The sequence below is a fragment of the Saimiri boliviensis genome, chromosome 2, assembly GCF_048565385.1.
Source record: "Saimiri boliviensis isolate mSaiBol1 chromosome 2, mSaiBol1.pri, whole genome shotgun sequence".
Lineage (NCBI taxonomy): Eukaryota > Metazoa > Chordata > Mammalia > Primates > Cebidae > Saimiri > Saimiri boliviensis.
This window is the reverse complement of record NC_133450.1, coordinates 192,453,439-192,477,387: the sequence shown is the minus strand read 5'-3', so window position 1 is coordinate 192,477,387 and position 23,949 is coordinate 192,453,439. Positions and strand designations below refer to the sequence as shown.

The window sequence follows — 23,949 nt, the reverse complement described above, 5'->3', positions numbered from 1 at the left end:
AGCCCATGGTCAAGACAAACTGATGATTTGCTGGGCCAAGGTAAAGATTTAATTAGTTAGGGTTTCAGAATTACTTTGAATAGCTCATGATCCCTATCCCCCAGGGCTCAGGAAACAACAATCTACGAATACCTATTAAAGAGAATACCTTTAAAGAGAAAGGAACACAAAATGTAGTACAGACACATATTGTTCAGTCTTTAAAAAAGGAAATTCTAACATATACTACAGCATGGATCAATCTTAAGGACATTATGCTAGGCCATAAATCATTTGTGACTGAAATAAATCAGTCACGAAAAGACAAATACTATGTGATCCTACTTCTATGAGGTCCATATGGGCAGGGGCAGGGACAGGGGAAGGTCAGGGGCATGGGCAGGGGCATGGAGAAGGAGTTATTTTTTGATTTGTATTTTCAGTTTAGTGATGGTTCCATAGCAATATGAATATATGTAATATCACTGAATTATATACTTAAAACTGGTTAAGATGGTAAATTCTATGATGCGTATTTTACAATTAAAAAAAAAAAAGGAACAGCTTGTACACACTAAGATTCTCAGCTATGTATGAGTATCGTATCATCAGAGCCAAAAGCAGCTACGTAACAGATGTTGCACATCTTTATGCCCAACCCCAATTTTCCTTCTTTTCCTTCTGCTGAATGAAGCATCTCCTTGTTCTGCCACTGAAAGTAGCATCTTATAAATCACTAGTTCAGAAAGTTCAGTGACTTTCAGCTAGTAGTCCACTAGAGACCATGGCTAGGCAGACAGGTGCAGCAAGAGAATGCACCCCTCACAACCAAACAGCTCCCCCATGTGGCTGCAGCCATCTCCCCCAGAGAAAAGGGCCCCTCTGGCCAGAGAGACAGATTTCTTTTCCAAATTATAGGCATAATTTTTAGCTATAATTGATACCATCAAACTCGATATCAGGGGGAAAAAAACCATTATGGAAACTACTATATTTAATTTCTTCCAAATGAAATCAAGACATTTTTCCCTGCATTTCAAAAATGAAGACACCTGTTTCATGTAATAAGCAACTCACAGGATCCAAGAAAACCAGTTTCTCATCAATTTTTCCCAATAAAATGCCATTTGTTAGGATTCACAAGAGCTCAGTTACCAATATATTTCCCTAAATCTTTTTTAAAGATACATATTCTCATCATTTAAATTTGACACTTTGAATCTAAAAGTACTTTACTGCTAGGATTTTAAAGAACACTTAAGAAACTGCTTACCTGTTCAGAGACTTTTTCTTAAAAATAGGCTTCATGTATGAAAAAGATGTTTTTAAAATTATCTGTTTTTCCTTAACTATTAATAATACACCTCTATCATTTTGTGACTCTGTTCTCCACAACTTGGACCTTTCCCAGGGAATGCCCTCTCTTGTCAGAAATTCTGGCTTGAAGTCCTGGCTGAAGTATGCTACCTTTGAGCCATGCTTAGTATGTTCTAGGGCCTATCAGAAAGCGAATCTTTATACCCAGTATGGCAGCATAAGCTAAGTGAAACTTCACTTTTATTTCAGTTAGAATTATGTCAACTCAGTGTAGAAATGTTAGTGTCTCATTCTGATTAGATAAGTCTTACCAAATTTTATTTGAAAAATCCCAATTTATCAAATGAATTATCTCAACATGGGTTTAACAATAAGAAATAGATGAATGGAAATCCCTGGTCTACACTCATAAAATTAAGAACTGAGAAAGAAGAGGCAAAATATAGTCTATGGCCTTAAAGACAAAGAGCAGCCTGCGCCAACATTTCATCCAAGATCTCCAGTTTCTTGTGTGATTGTTCTTCTAAGTACCAGCTGCCTTTGGACATAGATCTGTCTGATGGAGTCACGGACACACTCCTTGATAATCACAGAATACCCAAAAGGACAATTATCAGGATAGAAATACCTAGAAGCAAGCAAGCTAAGGGCAATTACAGGATCTTGGACATGAATAACCACATGGTTATGTGAGAAACTATCAATCCAACAAAAAACTCAATATTCACAAGACATATTTTCTACATATTTACTTACAAATCTAAAGGCAGAAAGACTAAGGGTCCTAGCAGTGAGGCATCAACCATCAGACTCAGTATAAGTGAACTTAAGTTTATTAGCCATAGAAAAAAATGGTTCCTCAAAATCAATTATGGATAAATCCCCTGTAAAACAAGCTTACAGAAATTTTTTCACATGAAAAGATAGTCACTATACTTTTGGTCCAAGATATGTTAAGTTTTTTCCTCCTTCTTCAGATGACAGATGGATGTAACTGAATCTACGAACGAGTGTACTTGCCCCAAATGTGCAACATAAATACAGAAGCGATGAACAGAAGACTCATAACCAATACTGGAACAGGGCCACTAGAAATAAGAAGAGAAAGCATGCTTACTTTTAGTAATAATATATTATTATATCTACAATACTAAAGATTGCCTAGGGGAAAAGTAGAGGTAAGGTGGGCAGCACTCAAGATTCACCCAGAAACATTATTTATATCATTTTAAAATAATCCTAAAATTATTATTGTAGATATTTTGAGGGTGTGATAATGGCACTGCAATTTTGTTTAGAAACGACAAGTCCTTATTCTTTAGTAAGACATACCAAAATACATACAAGTTGAAATGATTTGATGTCTTGGAGACATTAATTTCATGTATTTCTTATCTTCTCAAATAAAAAGAAGAAAAATTTCCTAAACTCTTTCTGTGCAAATGAACCAATTGCCAAACTTTTTTTTTTCAAATTAAGATTTAAAGACAACCTTCTGAGTAAGAACTAGTATTTGCTAGCACACCAACGTGACTATAGTAAAAAATAATTTAATTGTACGTTATAAAATAACTAACAGTATAGTTGAGTTGTTTATAACATAAAGAATAAATGCTTAAGGTAATGGATACCCCATGCACCCTGATGTGATTATTACCCATCATATGCCTGTATCAAAATATCTCACATACCCCATAAATATATACGCCTGTATACCCATAAAAATTAAAAGACAACCTTTTTGAGAAGGGTTTAAAACAAGTCCCCTGAAGAGCAAGGGGCTTCAAATGTTCTCTCTGAGGCTGGGTACAGTGTCTCATACCTGTAATTCCAGCACTTTGAGAGGCTGAGGCCACGAGTTAGAAACCAGCCTGGGCAACACAGCAAGATTCTGCCTGTACAAAAAATTAGTCAGGCATGGTAGTGCACACCTGTTAGTACCAACTATCGGAACTAATAAACTAATACAGATTTATCCAATCTTGTCTCTTGGAGTAAAGATCACTTGAGCCCAGAAATGCAAGACTACAGTGAGCTATGATCACACCACTGCACTCCAGCCTGGGTGACAGAGCAAAACCCTGTTGCTAAAGGAGAAAAAAAAATTCTCTCTGAAATACTCTAACTACCTCTACCAAAGATCAAAAGGTTGGCAGTCAGGATACCTTCTCCTCACATACCTCCAACCGCAAGAATTACTTCCTAGATATTCCTACATTATCATGTAAGTCTCCAGTATAACAGAAAACAAGAATTCCAGGGAAGCCTTTGTGAACTAAATTTGTGATCCAAATCAAGATGCTGGTCAAATTAATTAAAACTAATCCAAATTATTCAATTTTCTCCCCCCTGCCACCAGGTGGACAATATGGAAAGACCGTAGGACTTAACCAGAATATCTGGTTCCACCTCTTGCTGTTTGTCTTTGAGCATGTCACTTTGCTTCTCTGAACCTGAGGTCCTCATCTACAAAATGACAACATCTCTTACCTCATCGGATTGGGAGACAGATCAAACTAGATAAAAGACATTGAAAGTTCTTTGCAAAGTACCAGGTGCTATGTAAATGAGAGTCACTGTTATTATTTCAAATCCTTATCCAGCGGGTTTAGTCAGGAAACAGCTATAGGCAGCGGTGTTCTGAAACCTAACAGAAACCTGTGGGATTAGACCTGCCACACAATACCAGAAACCCTGAGCAGGGCATGGGGACAGGGGTCCCTGGATGCCCATTTCGCATCACCTAATGAGCACCCCAATGCCTAAGAACTTGTAAAGTGGTATTATATGCTCACCCTCCTGAGTGTACTCACCACCCACCAAAAGCAAGGAGGCCAAGGAACTCCTGGTAACAGCCTAATGGGAAAACCTCCATCAAGTTGTAATAGTATCAGCTTGTGCCTTCAGGAGAACTTTGAAAAATCACCCAATTCCTACTCAAATGGTTAGTCCTATTTCTCAGTATGGGGCAAGAACACCAAATGAAGAGCAATTTCATCTAATCAAGCAGTTTTCCCTCCAGTTCTCTCTGTTCTCATCATTTATTTGGACATAGCTCCATGAAGAACTTCCCTTCCTTTCCCTCACTCCATGAAGAGATGTCATTCCTGGTCCTAAACTGCCTAATTGGTTGATAAACAGGCAAACCAAACCCAGCCCGCATGGCACAAACAAGGCTGTTGTGTACAGTAAATCTCATCAAGGTAAGCGCCACTGGTGACAGAGACAGAGCGCTGCCACTGCTGCCCTGCTGACACCAGACGGAAACACACGGCCTGTTCCGAGGACTTACACTTTGAGCCCAGGTGAATCCTCTGTGTAGAATCGCCACATCCCCCCGGTGCCTGCCGAGGTCGTGCGGCCTGCGCTCCTTGTTCCACAGCTGGCGTTCTTCCTGAAAGAGAGGAAGATGTTACAAATGGCCTTTTCTGGAAATTCTTAGAATAGCATTATAACATATGCTAACATTATTACATTGTTAAAACAAACAGAAAACTTTCTTTGCTAGAATCCACCCAAATTCCTGCTTTTACTCCTTTGATCATGATAACCACAGGGAACTAGGTGCCTGCCTGATGCCAATACACACAATAACCCTGAAAAGCAGTACTATTTTTCCATTTTATAAATCGGGCAAATTGGTCTCAGAAAAGGTCAACAAAGTACCTAAGACCCCAACAGGTGGCTGAGCTGGGACGTGAACCTAGCTGTGACCCTGGAGCCCATCCACATGCCCAAAACATCCAGCCGCCTTATGTGGACAAAGCATTTCACTTTCTCCTCACATGTATTTTTCATGTAGCCAAGTAATAAATCCCTGTTTTAAAATGCCCTGAATCCATGCAAGCTGATCTTAAAATGGCTAGTTTAAAAGATGTATTTTAAAATTAGTATGTTTACTGCAGAGACAAAAACTAAACTTTAAATTATATCCAGGTCCCAAGACAGAGTATACATTTTACAAAAAATTACTTTGTTACATGTTTTCACTGTTTTAATGTAGTGACCACAGGTCTTACACAGAGAGGTAGGATATTAAAAAAAAACAAAAATACAGAGAACACCCAACCAAAACATGTCTCTCACAAGGGGATCAAGGCTTGTGAGATCCACCATGTGATACATGCAGCCCAGGCAGACAGAAGCAGCCTAGCAGCACTTAGGACTCCGCTGACCAGGAATAGGCCCAAGGAATCCTTTCTCTCCTCTTTGGGAGAAGCTCTCAGTCACCGGGGAAGCCCACCCAGCAACCACCCTTCCCCAACCCCGGCTGCTCATCTTGCCCCATGCTAGAGTGGTACAATATAGGGTAAGGAGCAAGTGGTAAGAAGTCAGAAGCAATCTTCTTCAGCGCATGCATCAACAACTCAGAAGTCCTAGTGGGGAGTAAAAAGGGGAAGCCCGGTCTCATTGCTGCCTGAACCATTCAGCATCAAATCCCAGTATACCCTCCCTCAAAATCTCATTCCAGTATCTGTGGGCTGCTGATTCTCAATTTTTGAAAAAGGGAAGGGCATATAGGGAAAAAAACAGACCCTATCCCTACCATCTCCTCTTGCTCTCCTCGTCATTCTGGTCCTCATGCCCACTTTACCCATCCATGGTCTTTACTCCACACTCTGAATGCAGGAAGCACTGTTTACAGCTCAGGGAGCCTGCCCTACTACATGACAGAGTGGGAAAGTCCAGTCCTGGTTCCAACAGGAAGAGCTGTGTTCATGCTAGAACTTTGAAAGCAATCAGTGCCAAACAAACATTTGGGTCTATTGTACTACAAGGATTATACTTCAGACACATTAATTATGGGCTACACGGTAGCCTGGGAACTTATAACTCCATTGTGTGACTGTTTCTATGGGAAAACTGATTGTAAATGGCAAAACATAACTGTACAGGGATTTACAGAGAAATTCATGCCCTTAGAAAAGGTTTCACACACACAGATATACATCATTTCATCTGTGGGGTATACAGCTGAAATCTTCCTCCATGTTACTGAAAAGGAACTTAAGCTAGAAGACAAACCCAGTGTGAATATATTATAGTAACTCGTGGACTCAGCCAGGACTTGGACCCATGTACTTCCTACTACCCAATCTCCCACCTCCAGTTCCTGACTTCAGAGTTTCCTGGAATTATAGGAGCCCCAGAAGAATCAGGCTGGCTTCTCTTAAGGTTTCTTATTTCTGTTGGCACATGGAACATAGCAGAGTATTTGAAAACCAGGGCCCCTAGAAATACTAAAGTGTACTCAAAACACCTCCCATTCCCTAAGGGAGGCTAGATAAAGGTTAATAAAGCATACTTTAATCTCTCAAATTTCTATTTGGAGGCTATTTTACCCTTTCTTTCTTTTATTTCTGCATAACTGCTTCTCCCTTCCATACCTCAACACAATGGTTTTCATAACCAATCAGTTACACACTTTGTTCTAACATGGTGACTTCTGTCTGCTCCTCAAAGCCAAGCTCATCGGCCTCAAAATCTTCATACTTACCCATTCCTTTTGCTAGGATGCTTATTCGTCACCAACCATTGTGTGATCTGCTCTCTTGCTTTTTTCAGCTCTCTACTCAGGTATCACCTACTGTGAACACCCTATTTAAAACAGCTACCTACCTTCATCCTATCCCCACCACTCTCTATCCCCCACCCAGCTTCATTTATCTTCATAGCCCTTATTCCGTGAAATTACATTATCTTATTTTCCTTGCTTTTGATCTCCTATACTGAAGTATAAGGTTGAGGAGTACAAATCTTGCCTATCTTGTTCATAGATCCATCTTTAGAGCTGAAACAGCATTTGGCATGTAGTAGACCTCAACACCTTGATGTCAATACATTGGTGGCTATTCTACCTTTTTTTTTTTTTTTTTTTTTTTGAGATGGAGTCTTGCTCTGTTGCCCAGACTAGAGTGCAATGGCACAATCTCGGCTCACTGCAACCTCCGCCTCCCGGGTTCAAGTGATTCTCCTGTCTCAGCCTCCCTCCCAAGTAGCTGGGATTACAGGTGCCCACCACCACACCTGGCTAATTTGTGTATTTTTAGTAGAGATGGGGTTTCATCATCTTGGCCAGATTGGTCTCCAACTCCTGACCTCATGATCCATCTGTCTCGGCCTCCCAAAGTGCTGGGATTACAGGCATGAGCCACCGCAGCCTGCCTATTCCACCATCTTAATATCCCTGATTCCCATTAATCCTGCTAGAACACTGTGTGGCACTTTACACCTTCATAGTTTACAAAGCATTATTGCTCCTCACAGCAAGTTCCTTTTACGCTGCATTTAGGAGAGCAAGAACACTAACTCTGGCCTGACCTTAAATTTAACAACATTTCTCCTCCAAGGTAGTAATCTATTATTTCATCAAGCATGGAGAACGCAAATATGCAGACAACATAATCCAAAGCACTATTATGAATCATTAGCTTCCAATGCTTTCTCAAAGACTTATAAAGCAAGAATATTCTTAAACAACCAATACTTATTACATTACAATCATGAAATGATATTTAGTCACTGCCAAAATTCTAGAAGGAAACACTGTCAGGTCTCTCAATATATACAACCACAGTCTCTCTAGCTATATTCGCCTTAACACACTGAATCTTTTTAAAAGATGATATCAACACCCACAACTTTAAAAACTGCATCTGTCTTCAAATGTTTAAGTTCTCCATTTTACCTGTGCATCAGTTATTTCATTTTTACTATTAAATAAGTTATTTCATTATCACATGTACATTTGATAAATACATGCTTTTTATTTCTTTACAACTTCTCCAATGGCCAAACTTCCCTGCCACGGTATTACCAATTCTCATTAAGCAGATCCATTCCCAGGGAACTGCACCCACAGGACATGTTTTCTATTCTCAAAGGATCTCTAAAACCCAGGGTGGGAAGGGGACAGCACTAGAAGCCCATACAAGCTAAACCACAGCCTGATACACTCTTGAACATCTCAGTGACAGGGAACTCACAAGCATTCAGGATAATTTTACATTTCTGACAGTTCTATTAGAATGTCTTTGTTCTGGTGTGAAATGTTGCATGTAATTTCAAATTATCAGTTTTAGATTTACCTATTGCAGCCAACAAGAAAAGTCACATCCCTCTTCACATCCTTAAGAAGCTTCCAAGCATGCACTTAAGATCTTTTCCTCCCTAGATAAAACCCCATTGTTTCCTTCAAAAATCCCAAAACAATCTGGTTGCTAGATTCCTCCCTTCCTTCATTATTTATTGTCATGCCTTATGGTGGGTGCTGGGGATAGAAATGACTTGAGCAGGTTCTCTGTTAAAGTCTAATGAAGGAGATAAATATGGAAACATCACTGGTCTTACAATGATATGAACAAAATGCTATGGGACCAAAAGGGAAAACTAGTAGCTACTGCTGCTTACAGTCACAGAAGGCCTCAAGAGGAAATAACCTCTGAGCGAAAATAAATAGAAATTTGCCTTGAGGTAAGGAAGCAACTTAGTAAATTCAGAAAACAATAATAAGTTCATAAGTGCTGGATCATAGGACAGCAAAGAAAGGCTAGGCTGAAATGACCACCAAGAGCTTTGGTATCCCCCTGGCTTTTTTATTTTTGTTAATTTATTTTTTGGTTCAGCAACGAGAAAGTAACACAAATTACACAGAAGAGTAACAGCAAAAAGATGGATTGGAAAGGAAACAGCCTGAAGAGAAGGGTTAGGTCGCAAACGCAGGGCAGTAGGAAAGGAGAAGGAAAGAGCTTATGAGAAGGCTTTCAAGTAGAGTTTAAAGTCTGGCATATGACTGGATAGAGAGAAAGCATAAGAAAAATCCAAGATGACGCTGACGTTTCTGGCTTTGAGTAAATGCGTGTACAACTGTGCCATATGGAAGTAAGGAGATATAATTGAGAGTGAAGGAGCTGAGCTGAAAAGAGAGTTTTTGCGCAGGACAAGTTATCTGTAGGACAGATTGCTTATGGGGCCTCCAGATGGAAATGTGAGTGGAAACCTCAGGTCCAGAGACACCAGTTTAATGACATCAGTTTTCTCAAAGTTATCTCTGACTCTATTCCAGTTTGTTAACTTTCCTTTTTTAAGAGTGGTGCCCTAAACTGAGCGACGAGAAGAAAACGTCGCCTTCCTCCCTAAAGACCTTTAACTACTCACACGGCCACGTCACTTGAAGCTCATTTTGCCCTTGTCAATCTTCATATGCTAGAGGGTCTCCTCCCCAAAACTAGAGAGTTCCTGGGCCCTTTCTCCGAGTCTGCAAGCGAACGGACTGCAGGGTTCCTTACCTCTGCCGAACAGTGGATCCTGCCGCCCGGGCAGCCACCGCTTTGCTGGGGGAGCGCCCTGAGGATCCCACGTTAGTGCCACTGGGGGTCGGACCAGGCTGTAGAAGGAGACAGGCAGACACACGGGTGAGCGGGGCAGCCCTGCCCCAAAACCCTGGCCTAGACACCCGCACCAGAGAGGCTGGGGGAAGCAAGGGAGCTACGGAGAAAACGCATGGCGTAAAGGAGAAGTCAGGGCCCTGGGAGAGGCGGGGATCAAGGAAGGGGCGCCATACCATGCTGGAGATGAGAGTGTCAAGTTGCTGATGCGGACGGAAAGAAAGTTGGGGAGCCCTGGTAGGACCGGCAGCTGGCTAGGCTGGCTCAGGCCCCGCCCCTGGACTTGCAGGCAAGGTCCTCGCTGACTCCAGGGACGCCTGTGTTGTCTCACGACATGCCTGTAGATAGTCTGCTACACACAACTTAGTTACCCGCTCTGTGGGAAGTAGAAACCTCCAGTCTCCTTCCTTTGGGTCACAACGGCCTTCCTAGAGTCTAATCCCTATGTAAGGAAAAATATAACCAGGGTTTAGATAGGCCATTTTCTCAGGCAGTTACTAGGCCCCCCCCAAATTTGCGCTGATGTGGCCTAACTGACGCACGCGCGGAGGGGCGGGGTCGGCCCTCAGTGGCCAGCTGGGAGCCGGGGAAGCGGAGCTTGCGCAGAAGCCCCTCTGGGTGTGGGATGCAGTTGCTGCCCCAGAGCCATGGCGGAGGGCCAGGGCCGGAAATGGGACCCAGTTCCCAAGCCTTCGGTGCTGTTCCTGCACCCAGACCTGGGTGTGGGCGGCGCCGAGCGGCTGGTACTGGACGCGGCGCTGGCGCTGCAGGCGCGCGGGTGTAGCGTGAAGATCTGGACAGCGCACTACGATCCGGGCCACTGCTTCGCCGAGAGCCGCGAGCTGCCGGTGCGATGCGCGGGGGACTGGCTGCCGCGCGGCCTGGGTTGGGGCGGCCGCGGCGCCGCCGTCTGCTCCTACGTGCGCATGGTCTTCCTGGCGCTCTACGTGCTGTTCCTCGCCGACGAGGAGTTCGATGTGGTCGTGTGCGACCAGGTGAGGCAGCCGCGGGGCCGGCTTCGCAAGTGCGGACCTCGCCTTGGAGGGCGGCTGCGGGCAAGACCTCCGACAGAGGACCTTCCCTGTCTGCGGTTCGGAAAGATCGGAACTGACCTGGAGAAGTCCGAGCTGGGAGCGAGCCTGTGGTTCCCTAACTTTAGTGTGGGCCCATTAAAGTTGCAGATTGCTAAGGCTCCACTCTCCTGGAAGTTTTCATCCTGGATCCTTGGTGTGGAGCCCAGAAATCTGCATTTTAACTGGGTCATGGGGTGATTCGGATGCAAATAGTCCTTGGGGCTCGCTCTGAAAAACGCTGGTATTCGAAGTCAGCTTCAGTCCCCTTTTATTAATGAGCAATCGTGTGTCGTCTTCCTTCTTACGCGTTATTTTTATTGACTCTGCTTTCAGGCTATTTGCATCCCACTGTACTTGTGTTCTGAGCCAGGCCACACCGTCCTCAAGAGTGTCCTGTGTTAAAAACGCCAAGCTGAATATATCATGTCTCTATTAAAACTTGTACATGGCTCCCCACTGGTTTTTGGAGAAAAGTTCAAGCTTTTTATCTTGGTAAATAATGTCCACCTGGATCTGCCCTGTAGCTATTCTCGACCCTTTCCTTCATTCATTTTTCCCATCCTAAAAAAGATGACTTTAAAAAGTAACATTTACTCGACCGAAAACTCAGTATTATAGAAGGACGTAACCTAAAAGCCCCGTCCTTTTCCACTCCCTGAAGATAGCCACCGTTAAGTTTCTCTTGTATTTTTCCAGGAGTTGTGGTGACACCAGCATGTGTCTTTTCATAGGTGTATCTTCTATTGGTACATAATTGGGATTAAGACATACGTACTTTAGGCATCTTCCCTTTTTTTCAGCAAAAAATTCTATTTGGGACTTTTTTTTTTTTTCCCAGCCGGAGTCTCTTGTCTCCCAGGCTGTAGTGCTGTGATGCGATCTCGGCTCACTGCAACCTCCGCCTCCTGGGTTCCAGCGATTCTCCCGCCTCAGCCTTCCAGAGTAGCTGGGATTACAGGCGCGCCCCACACCCGGCTAATTTTTTGTATTGTTAGTAGAGATGAGGTTTCACCATGTTGGCTACGCTGGTCTCTCACTCCTGACCTAAATAAAGTGATCCACCCACCTCGTCCTCCCAAAGTGCTGGGATTACAGGCGTGAGCCACCGCGCCCGACCGCGACATTAGAGATTCTTCGTTCGTCATAGTGGCCAGAAAATTCACTTTTTTAAATAAGTGTGCCATAATTAAACAGGCTTCTTGAAGGACACCAATGTTGTGACTAGTTTTTTGTGAATAGATCAATGTTGTAATGAACATCCTTTTATGTCTTTTTAATTTTTTTTTTTTTTTTTGTACTTCTGCAGACATGTCCTTTGAGGACATTCCTAAAGTGGGTGGGTCTAAGAGTTGTTCATTTTAAATATCAATAGCTACTGCCAAGTTTGTCTACCAAAGAGGCTGTGTCACTTTACTCTCCCACAGTGTATGATACAGCCTCATACTCCATGCTTTTGTCTGCCTTAGATATCAGCCGTTTTAATCTTTGCCAAACTGATAGGTGAAAATGACGTCACGTTTGTATTTGTGTTTCTTTAATTCTGACTCCTGAATTATTTTTGATTATCCTTGCTTGTGTGGAAGCTTTCTTTTTAAGTAATATGAACATTTACCAAACATACTGCATGTGTCAATAGATAGGCATGAGGCATCTGAGACTATAGTGGGTAGAGGAAAAATTTTGGGCTTGGAATTAGGCATCCTGGATTCAACTTCTGTATCTGCTGCTTTAATAAAGTGGCTTTGAATAAATTGCACAATATCCCTAAAGTTTACCTTCTTCAGGTGTTAATTAAGTTAGCTGAGACTAAAATGACTTGTAAAGATTACCCAACAAAAAAGTCTGTAGTGATGCCAGCATCTAGTTTATGCTCAGTATGACTAGCTTTAATATTTATTGAGCACATACTGTGTGCTAAACTCCATGTGTTTTGCATATATCAGTGCATTCAATAATCACAAAAATTATATGGGTTTTTTTTTTTTTTGTAACTATAATTGTTACCATGTTACAGAAGAGGAAACTAAGACCCAGAGTGGGATAAATTAACTTGATCATGGCCACGCAATTAGTAGAGCTGAGATTCAAACCCTGGCAGTCTTGAATCTAGAGCTTGTACTCTAAACTGCTATAGTTGATCATTCAGTTCTTTAGGAAGAGAAAGATCCTAGGGCTGTACTGTACAATATGGTAGCCACTAGCCACATGTGACTGTTGGGCACTTGAAATGTGGCTAATCTAAACTGAGATGCGCTAAAGTTAAAATACAAAACTGATTTGAAGATTTAATGCGAAATACATGTATATATAAAGTATCTCCATACTGTTTAGTGTTGATTACATTTTGAAATGATAATGTTTGGGGTAAATAATATATTAAAATTAATTTCACCCTTAAAAACATTTTTAATATTACTAGATTTTTATCTTATTTTCATTAGACAGCACTGTTCAAGAGGAAACCACTGGACTTGAAGTTTTAAATGTTTAGCACACATCTAGCAAATATCTCTAGCTTTCTGTACACCAGTCATAAGGTACTGGGTGAAAGTCTAGGGGAACAAAGCAGAATCAGACATTGCCCATGAGGACCCCACAGACTAGCAGACAGGATGGGTGTCTGTGCTTTTGGTTTGGTTGAAGTTGAGTTGACCACTTTCTCTGCTGTTGATTTTTGCTTTGGCTAGGTGTCCGCTTGTATCCCAGTGTTCAGGCTGGCTAGACGGCGGAAGAAGATCCTGTTTTACTGTCACTTCCCAGATCTGCTTCTCACCAAGAGAGATTCTTTTCTTAAACAGCTGTACAGGGCCCCGGTTGACTGGATAGAGGAATACACCACAGGCATGGCCGACTGCGTCTTAGTCAACAGCCAGTTCACAGCTGCTGTTTTTAAGGAAACATTCAAGTCCCTGTCTCATGTAGACCCTGATGTCCTCTATCCATCTCTAAATGTCACCAGCTTTGACTCAGTTGTTCCTGAAAAGCTTGATGACCTAGTCCCCAAGGGGAAAAAATTCCTGCTGCTCTCTATCAACAGATACGAAAGGAAGAAAAATCTGACTTTGGCACTGGAAGCCCTGGTACAGCTGCGTGGAAGATTGACGTCTCAAGATTGGGAGCAGGTTCATCTGATCGTGGCAGGTGGTTATGATAAGAGAGTCCAGGAGAATGTGGAACATTATCAGGAATTGAAGAAAATGGTCCAGCAGTCTGACCTTGGCCAGTATGTGACCTTCTTGAGGTCTTTCTCAGACAAACAGAAAATCTCCCTCCTCCACTACTGCACGTGTGTGCTTTACACACCAAGCAATGAGCACTTCGGCATTGTCCCTCTGGAAGCCATGTACATGCAGTGCCCGGTCATTGCTGTTAATTCTGGTGGACCCTTGGAGTCCATTGTCCACAGCGTCACAGGGTTTCTGTGTGAGCCTGACCCGGTACACTTCTCAGAAGCAATAGAAAAGTTCATCCGTGAACCTTCCTTAAAAGCCACCATGGGCCTGGCTGGAAGAGCCAGGGTGAAGGAAAAATTTTCCCCTGAAGCATTTACAGAACAGCTCTACCAATATGTCACCAAATTGCTGGTATAATCAGATTCTTTTTAAGATCTTTATGCTACATTCATTAATGTCATTTTTATGTATTGTAGACCCAGTTTTGAAATCTAAAAACGAGAATCTAATGCAGAAGAGTTTTTTTAAAAAATAAACGAGTCTTGAATCAGAGCCACTTTCCTATATACCACACCTCGCCGTCCACTTTTCAGAAAAACAATGTCTTTTATGCTATAATCATTCCAAATTTTGCCAGTGTTAAGTTACAGATGTGGTATAATTCCATGTTCAGCAGAGTATTTTAATTATGTTTTCTCTGGATTATTGCTCATCTGTCTGTAAATTTTGAATGATGCTGTGCCTTACTTGGTTTTGATAGTTTAAGTGTATATCATTATGAAAGTTGATTAACTTGGGTTCATAGTATAATGAGAGCAGGGCTACTCTAGCTCCCAGAATCAATCCACCAAAGTATTCACTGTCCTCTGTTAGGGAACTCTTGTTAGTCATGTCTTTGCCTGGATCCATAGCAAAAGTGCTGTGTATTTTATTTTTGATAATTTGTATTTTTGCACACTGAAATATAATAAAAGGTGTTTATCGTAAAAAAGAAGATTAGATTTTGGTCTCCATCATCTATCTTGGTATTGTTAGAAACATAGATATGACATCCAAACCGGAAATCAGAACACGAGGGTAAAGTGGGTATTGCAGTGAAGCAAGAATATCATCACCCGTGTGTCGTGCATCTTGTTGAGGGCGTATTTCTTAATATCATCTCGGTCATTAGTGTTGTTAATATTTTTGTTGTCTTGATCAAGCTCCTACTAAGTATAGGACACAAATTTTTTTTATCTTCCAAGGCCTGGCTCAAATGCCACTGCTGCAAAGCTTTCTTTGACCTTCTGGCTACCTCCCAAACGAGAACTGATCTTCCCCCTCCATGTGCTCTAGCCTTGTCGTGACACTGACCACTCACCCTGATAGTTCACTATTTACCTGTTGGTCTAAGAGCAAATTATAAACAGTAGTTTTTAATATACCGCTAAAGCTAAATTCACTTCCAAAAATAGCAGCTCACTAGCCAAAGGCTACATGTATCAACTCTTAAGAGCTAGACTTGACAGCCTAACAGCCTATATGAGTTTGAGTAAATTAATCTCTATACCTCAGCTTCTTCATCTGCAAAACGAGATAATTGTAGTATTCTACTTTCCTCATAGTGCGGTTATAACAGATTGTGATAATATTGCAAAGTACTTAATACTTGGCATGTAGTATATGTATTAGCTATTAGTATTTTGCAATTTGGGGATATTGAAAATGAGAAGTTGCATGTTGGTTAGTGCTACACTACCTTGTTTTTCTGGGGCTCGTTAGAGGGTGAAATTCCGTTTTACAATTTATCACGTGCATCTGTATCACAGAAGTATTTTGGCAAAATGATTCTGTACCAAAAAGGAGTACTCTAAAATGAGGCTGCCAAATATATTGAGTCTTTTGTGGAATGAAAAGTTCTGTTGCATTCCATTTTTTCTTTGGCATTGTGAAAGTTTACCATGTAGTGCAGTAGATAATCCCCATCTTATGATTTGGTGCATGTGTTTCTGAGAAATGCAGCCTTTCAGAAAGCCTGTGGCTCTTACCATGGAGTTTAGCACAGACAGACTTGGCCACACTGTGCCCTGTAACATAGTGCTTACCATACTAAGCAATACTAAAACATTTCCTTATTTGACCATTTTTATGCAGATCCTTTCAAATGGACTACATGGGTTCATGGACCCTGAGTTTAGCTTCACTTCATAGTCCTAAGCTCGAGTGAGTGACAATAGGTCTGGGAGAGTTAGAGAGTCCTGCCTGCCATGAGCTTCCAGCTTCTGACCATTAGTTCCTGGTTCCTAGACCCTAGAATGGAGCTTTGCCCTTAGGAGGTGTTCACAGCTTCCAAAACGAAACTGAAGTTAGGGAAAATAGATGCATGGAATATGTTCCCTGCATTGAAGGGAAATATTGAAGGTGAATTGTTGGGGCCTTATCCATAGTAATTCTGGTGCTTACTTTGTGCAGGACATGAGGTGAAATACATAGTAGAGGTTTAATCCTCAACAATTCACTGAGATGTAGGTGTTCTTTGCTTTTAGATGAATGTAGTTAAGCAATGTTCCTGTGTCCCATGACCTTGAAGCACGGACAGAATCTCAAGGCCCTCTGATTTCAAAGTCCAATCATTTTGCCATTCTTCAGCCTGCCTTCACCCTAACCAGATTCCTGGTGTAATATTTTTTCAGTACAACTCCCTCTTTGGGTTTAGAAAGACTTTGCTATTTACTGTCCATTTTCATCTCATCAATCTTCTGAGGCGAGTATGATTATCCCCCATCTTACACACACGCTCAGAAAGGTGAAAGACTTGCCTGAGGGCACACAATTGAAAAATAACTGACAGCATTGCACCCTGAGTTACCTGAGCCATCCAGGACTTTGCACATACCAGAATTTCTCAGTCTCTTCCCCTTTGATATGCATAAATATCATTTGTCCTTCATACACACACATAGACATAAAAACGTGATGGGCCAGTGGAAGAGGGAGTGTCACGTACATAAAGAGATCCACTCAGCTAAGGGGAGGAGTATTGCAGTTCTTTCATCCAATAACAAATGTCTACTGAACCCCCATTTGGACAACCTTTAGAGATTGCAGAACCCTTAGAAGTTGACTCATTTGCTCTTCACAGCATCCTTCCAGGTAATTAGTATAGGCATTTTTAGAGGTTGAAAATCAGGCTTAGTGCTAGGAAGCAGGGGAGTTACAATTCAAACCCAGGTATGTCAGGTTAACAGTTCTTTGAATTGTACTACAGATGCCTTTTCAGCCAATGCTTCACAACCTTGTAACCTGCCCAAGAAGTTAATTTCACTTCTGCAATCTTGTTCTACCTCATCTCTTTCCACAGAGAAAATGAAAGCTGGGTGCAGTGGCTCATACTTGTAATCCCAACACTGGGAGGCTGAGATGGGAGGATCACTTGAGACCAGGAGTTCAAAACCAGCCTGGGCAACAAAGCAAAACTTTATTTTAAAAAATAAAGAGTAAAAATGAAGCACCAGAGCACTTGACTGCCCCACCCTGCTCACCTCATCTCTGATTATGACAATCAGCCCTTCCCATGTCCACCTTTGCCAGGGTCACTGATTGTCCCTTGACCTCCTTTCTTTGCTCTCAGAATCAAAGCCAGTCAAAGCTGACTGGGACCCCAGAGGCCACCTAATCTAATTTGGTATTGCACAGATGAGAAGCCCAGAAAGAGGAAGAGACCTGTCTGAATTCATACAGAGGGACGGTTGCAGCCCTCCTCTCTTCCACTTTTATCAAAAACCCCTTATCTTCTATCACTTCCTTTGAACTCCTTACTCCATTCCTAACCTTAACCTTCTTGAACTCTGACCCCAATAGCTTGAGAAGGTGCCACCATCAAGACACCAGTGCTGTTATGCCTGCTAGCTGAGGACGAGGAGTCTTCCCAATGACAGACTCACAGACTAACCAAACTGTCCTTGATTAAGCAGCGACTCGGGAGGTGGGAAAAGGGAGAGATTTTACCATCCTGACCCCGGAGTCAAGGGGCTGCTGGAGCCACCAGCTCTGTTTTATGTCAAGAGGACAGGAGTTTTGGCGTTGGTGTCACAGTGAAAGTGACTGGGCCAAAATTTTTTGTTTGTGCTTTCTGATATCCCACAAATTTTCTAACTTTTTGATATTCCCTAAGTTAGATTTCTTCCTCAGAAAAGAGAAATTTGAGCAATGAACTGTAAAATAATCCTGTTGGTCACTTAAGTCTACTGTGTTTACAGCATAGAAGACATCGCCCTGTTTGAGATACATAATTTGTTCTTTATAATAATCCCTTATTGTTATATATTGACATTATTCCAGCTTTTTTCTACTATAAGTAGTCCAAAGGAAGAACAACTGAGTTTAAATTCTAGAAGGAAATATTTAAAGTTTTAAAAGGCAAATTTGAAAAGCAAAAATTAAAAAAATCTTTAAAAAAAAGACATGAAAAAATTGCAAAACTGCTTGGGTACACCAAAAAAAATTATCAAATCATTGGTGATGTTTATTTTCAAACCAAATTATCATGTTAACCAGCTTGCTTTCAGCCAAATTACATGCTTCCTTTGCATTATTGAACCTGGAAACCTAACAACACTTCAATTCAATAGAGTAATACACTATCATATGGCAGGATATATGCATAAATATCTAAAAGGTTTAACCCAACCCTACCTTAGGCAGAAAGAGAACATTTTTAGGAAGCTACTGGGATAGATTGTGTAATTCAAGGAAATTCACACATTTGAATCAAGAGGAGTACAGGGATGTAGCTAGGCTAGATGTTCAAATGAAGCCAGGAACTTAAATGCCACCAGAACATCATTTCCTTATATGATACTTTATTGTCTTTCATTATAGACTCACTTCTTTTTGGTAGCAGGAAAACATGCTACCAGTGAAGCCAAGCCCTCCCTCTTAATACTTCTATCACCAAAGAGGAATTGGCTTTCTTTTTCAGAGTTTAAAAAAATAAGAGAAGGATTATGATGAATGTTTCTTGGTGCAGGTGCCTTCTTTTAAATTAGTGAAGCAAGGTTCAGAGGCAAAGCACTATGGGTTGCCAGACTCAGGTCAGCAATCTAAACTTGAACCCATCAACTGTGGCCAAGATGTAGGATCATACAGCAGCAGGAATCATATAGCTGGGAGAAGGGAACGGGGTATATTGAGGAAGACATTGGAAGCTGTTTCCAGAAGAAAGTGAGTTGGGCAGATAAAGTAAGAGATCCCTTAAAAATTTACACCTAGTTGATGGCATGAAGCTCAAGAGTATATATCAGAGAAAGGCAAAAGCCAACTGGAATAGTTCCTAAATGCAGTTTTAATCTTGTTTGCAATTATTTTGAAGGAGTGAGGCCATCTGGATCAGTCCTAGTCATCCAGGAGAAAATATATTATTATTTAATAGAAACTTGATTAGCTGAGGCAGCTTAAGGACAGAAGCCTGGAAAAAAGAGACCGAGGGAAAGGCTTCAAAATGGCTGACAGAGGCATTTGAATAGAGCATCCAGGAGAACACTGGAAATCAACAGAGAAGTGACAGGAAACAGCTGAGGCATGGGAGGAGAGGGAAATTAAGCAACTGGCTCAGCCAGGATTGGCTAGGAGCCCAGAGAGACTAGTGTGGGGAAAGGGAGAGATGCGCAGTGAGAGATCCCCAGTGGTCCACATTCCCACCACAGACTCTTGCAATCCTACCGATAGGACAGCCCCTGGATCTTCATGGGCCCGGAGACTAGCATAGGGAGCTGCCTAGAGACCCCGCAACAGCATTGCTCTAGAGAGGGAACTCATGTGGGTTCCCTACACTCCCTGAGTTCTAAGCAGCTACAGCATGGCATCATTTTGCAAGCCCAGCCCACACCAGATTGCACTGTACCCTGGGGCACAATGGCCCCTGCTCCACGTGCCTGCAGCCCCGTTGATATACCCCCATGTACACCCACAGGTCTACAGGAGCACAATACCAATTGGACCCAGCAGAACACCAGGGTTCCGAGCATTCTAATACACATAGTGTCCTGGCCCCTATGGGGAATGGATGGTACAACACGCCAGGAAAGCTACCCTTGGGACAAAGGGAACCAAAAATGCGTGTTCCCTAGGGCCTGACAACTGCCTACCTGGGAGGGCTACCGCAAGCAGCAACTCAACTCCCCCCAGCAGAGGAGCTGCTGTGCACATGCCCTGAGGACAAGCTCTGCCACTTGTCCACTGCAGCCACTGCTGCTGCCACTGAGAAACCAAAGCACATGCCACTGGCGGTGACTCCACCTGCCAGTAGCAGGGCTACTGCTATGTAGTTGCATGTGCCCTGAGGACAGGCTCCCCCAACCATTGCTGCTGCTGCTGCAGCCACCTGAACATGTCACTAGGGGTCTGGAGAGCACCCTGCCCTGCCCAACACAGCCAGCACCGGAGCACACACCAGGAGGCCTGAAGATAGGCCTGTCTGGCCTGCTACAACCCCCACCCGCCATGCTCAAACACACTACCTGAGGGTATGGGGATTGCCCTTCCTCATTCACCACCACTGGCATCTGTGCACTCCTCCCAGGGACCTGTGGATGAGTCTACCCAGCCTGCCCCTACTGCCCCCGCAGCTCCCCACCCCCACATGCACCACCCCCCAAGCCTGTTATAGCCACCACTAACACCGACATATTCTGTTTCAGAGTCCAAGTGTTGTGGTGCCGCTGCTACTGCCATTGCCCATGCCACACACACTACCCAGGGGATGACAGACTCAGCCACATTCCCAGCCTGCCACGGTCACTGCCAGCACCAAAGCAAGGGCCTTCTAGAGGTCCAAGAGTCGAAGTGTTTGTACCCTCTAATGCTGGTGCTCATATGCACCTGCTGGAGGCCCAAAGAAAGACACACTTGGCTCGCCACTGCCACAACTGGGGCCTAAGAACTGATGATCCGGCATCCCCATCCCCGGGAAAACCTCACCACAGCCTCCACTAACAATCATAGCCTAAGTCACTGAAGAAATCACAGATATCACCAATGCTTTTTACAGTTGAAGAAATCATACGAACACTACACTACTGCATGCACCCAGAATCAAAGCTGAAGTGCCCTGCCCAACACCATAGATACATCTTTAGGAAACAGTCTTCCCCTATTAAAGCCAATCCAAAAAACTGGAAGAAGTGACTGTTAAAACAGATGCACAGCTACCAGTGTAAGGACACAAGAAATAAGAAAAAACAAGGAAGGGGTTTTTTTCCAAAACAAAACAAAACAAAACAAAACAAAACAAAACAAAAAACAAAAACTAATAATTTTCCAGCAATAGATTCCAATGAAAAAGAAATTTATAAAATTCTGTTTGTCATTAAAAATGAAACAAACAGAAATCCAGAAACTAAAGAATTTAAAGAATAAAATTTAAAAGAATACACTTGAGAGCCTTGACAATAGACTAAAGCAGAAGAAAGAATTTCACAACTTGAAGACAGGTCTTTTGAAACAAGCTAGAAGAAGGAAAAAAGAAAGAAAGAAAGAGCGAAGGAGGAGGGAGGGAGAGAAGGGAGTGGGAGGAAGGAAGGAAGAAAGGAGGGAAGGAAGGAAGGAGGGAAGCGGCAACAGAAAAGCAAAAAACAAAGACCAAGTATCTGAATTACGGGTATTCCAGAAGATGGAAGAAGACCAAAGTTATACATAATGTATTTAATGAAGTAATAGTTGAAAACTTCCCAGGCGTACGAAGCGTACAACCAGATACAGGAAGCTCAGAGATCCTCAAATAGATATAACTCAAAGTTTTCTCCACAACACATTCTAATCAAGCTGTCAAAAGTCCGTGACAAAGACAGAATTCTAAAAACAGCCAGAGAAAAGTCACATATGAAGAAATCCCCATCAGACAGCCAATTTCTCAACAGAAATCCTATGCGCCAGGAAAATATGGGATGATATATTCAAAATAAGAAAGAAGAAAGGAAGGAAAGAAAGAAAGAAAGAAAGAAAGAAAGAAAGAAAGAAAGAAAGAAAGAACGAACGAACGGAAGAAAAGGGAGGAGGGAGGGAGGGGAAAAAGGAAAGATTATGCAGAACAACGAGAAAACAGTTAACAAAATGACAGAAGTAAGTCCTCACATATCAATAAAACCCTTGAATGTATTGAAAGAAAGGAACAAAGAAAGAAGGAAGGAAGAAAGGAAGAAAGAATGAAAGATTATGCAGAACAAGAAAACAACGAAATCACAGGAGTAAGTCCTCACATATCAATAAAACCCTTGAATGTATTCCACTTAAGAGTGGGAAAAACTGACTGAACGGATTTTTTAAAAATGTCTCAACTATATGCTGCCCATAAGAAACCCACTTCACCTTGTAAAAGACATATAAACTAAAAGTAAAGAGATGAAAAATGATATTCCATGCAAATGGAAAGCACCACAAACAGAAGTAGCTATATTTATATCCTATAAAACAGATTATAAGTCAAAAACAAGGTAACATATCCAGGTAGTCGTGGTGATGCTGGCCAAATAGAGCTCAGCAGGTGAGAATGAAAACCCAGGTTCAAGTGGAGTAATAAGGGCTTGAATGTTTTCATGTGCTGATGTTGCACACTTGTAAAAAAAAAAAAATCTTAGGAAATGGAAAACATATATTAGTGCACTTTGATATGCATTTTGGGGCAAAGACACATTGTTCGGTTCCACGATTTGTCCTTAAAGTGAAAGAACATTTAAAGCTTAGACTTACCTGGCTGTAGCAATGCTGTTCTATTAACGGAGAACTAAAACTTACATTCACATTTAATTTATGTAAATTATGTAAAACCTAGTATAGTGAGCATAATAGCCTGTCAATGTTTGATTCCTTTTACCCCTCAGTAAGTATATTTTTACCATATTCCTGCCTGCCTTTCTGACCTTGTTGAATCAGCCTATGGACTAGAATGTTAAAGAAATGTCATTGCCAAAGTGCTTGTGAGAAAATTGGTATGTCATGAAGATATCATACAGAATCTTCTTGTAACATAAAAAATGCAGTTTTATTATTGTTTGTGCCTCAACTGTTTTAAGTGAATATTAAAGGGCTTGGGGGGGGGGAAAAGTCAAAACATGAAAAGGAGACAAAGAATATGTGATATAATGGTAAAAGAATCAATTAAACAAGATACAACAATTCTAAATGTACATGCATTCAACACTGGAGCACCCAGGTACATTCTGCAAACTCATTAGATCTAAAGGGAGAGATATATACATAATATATATGTGTGTATGGACATATATCCTTTCTGCCATCCTTTTTAAAAAAAAAGAAAAAAAAAAGGAGACTTGCTTTCCCTTCTGATTTTCTTCATTCTTCTGCTATCCATTGATGTATGTCATTATCCTATAATTTCAATATAAGTAATTTCTTTCAAATATTTTAAATTTTTTATTTCAATTTTGACAATATATTTGACGCAGTCGTTTGGACTTACTTTAATACAATCAACTGGTCTCATTGGTTTCTACCTTAGATTCACTGTTCCCTTTCTATGGAACACATATTTGAATAACATTTTTTCAGAGGGAATATATGCATTTGTATAATTCCCATTGTCTTGCATATAAATAGCTTGATTATACATAAAATTTTTGAGTAGCATGTTTTTCTTTCAAAGCTTTGTAAATGTTTACTTTCTAGGGCTGCTTTTCCTATAGTATGTCCCGGGGAAAATAAGCTGTGAAAAATGCTTCAGGAAAAAGTTCTCCATGGTTATATAACTATAGGAAAAGTTTCATTCCTATAGAAAAGTTACATTTTCTATCAGAAACGTACCAGGCAAAGCAGCATTGTATAGGTCATGAGCTCTCCTAAGATAATGAAGATGGACTGATTTTATTTCTGGTGTTTCCAAGCTACTTGACCACAGTAATACTAAGAGAAAGCAAATGACCAATAATAATAGGTAACATCTTTTCAGCATTTACTATGCAGTAGGCACTGTTCTAGGACTTAGTCTGTGTACATTATCTGATTTAATCCTCACAAGAGTTCTAGATG

General features: G+C 41.6%; 2 protein-coding genes across 2 annotated transcripts; one reads left to right on the top strand and one right to left on the bottom strand.

Moving 5' to 3' along the window:
• Positions 1-2,111: 2,111 nt before the first annotated feature.
• On the bottom strand, positions 2,112-9,977 carry SEC61B (SEC61 translocon subunit beta). The gene is made up of 4 exons (XM_003940082.4): positions 9,860-9,977; positions 9,585-9,682; positions 4,589-4,690; positions 2,112-2,384 (listed from the first exon to the last, which is right to left on the bottom strand). The coding sequence occupies exons 1-4, from the start codon at positions 9,860-9,862 to the stop codon at positions 2,297-2,299; spliced, it is 291 nt and encodes a 96-aa protein (XP_003940131.1). The 5' UTR covers positions 9,863-9,977; the 3' UTR covers positions 2,112-2,296.
• A 281-nt stretch (positions 9,978-10,258) lies between these two features.
• Positions 10,259-16,943, top strand: ALG2 (ALG2 alpha-1,3/1,6-mannosyltransferase). The gene is made up of 2 exons (XM_003940081.4): positions 10,259-10,678; positions 13,444-16,943. The coding sequence occupies exons 1-2, from the start codon at positions 10,331-10,333 to the stop codon at positions 14,344-14,346; spliced, it is 1,251 nt and encodes a 416-aa protein (XP_003940130.1). The 5' UTR covers positions 10,259-10,330; the 3' UTR covers positions 14,347-16,943.
• Positions 16,944-23,949: the final 7,006 nt, after the last annotated feature.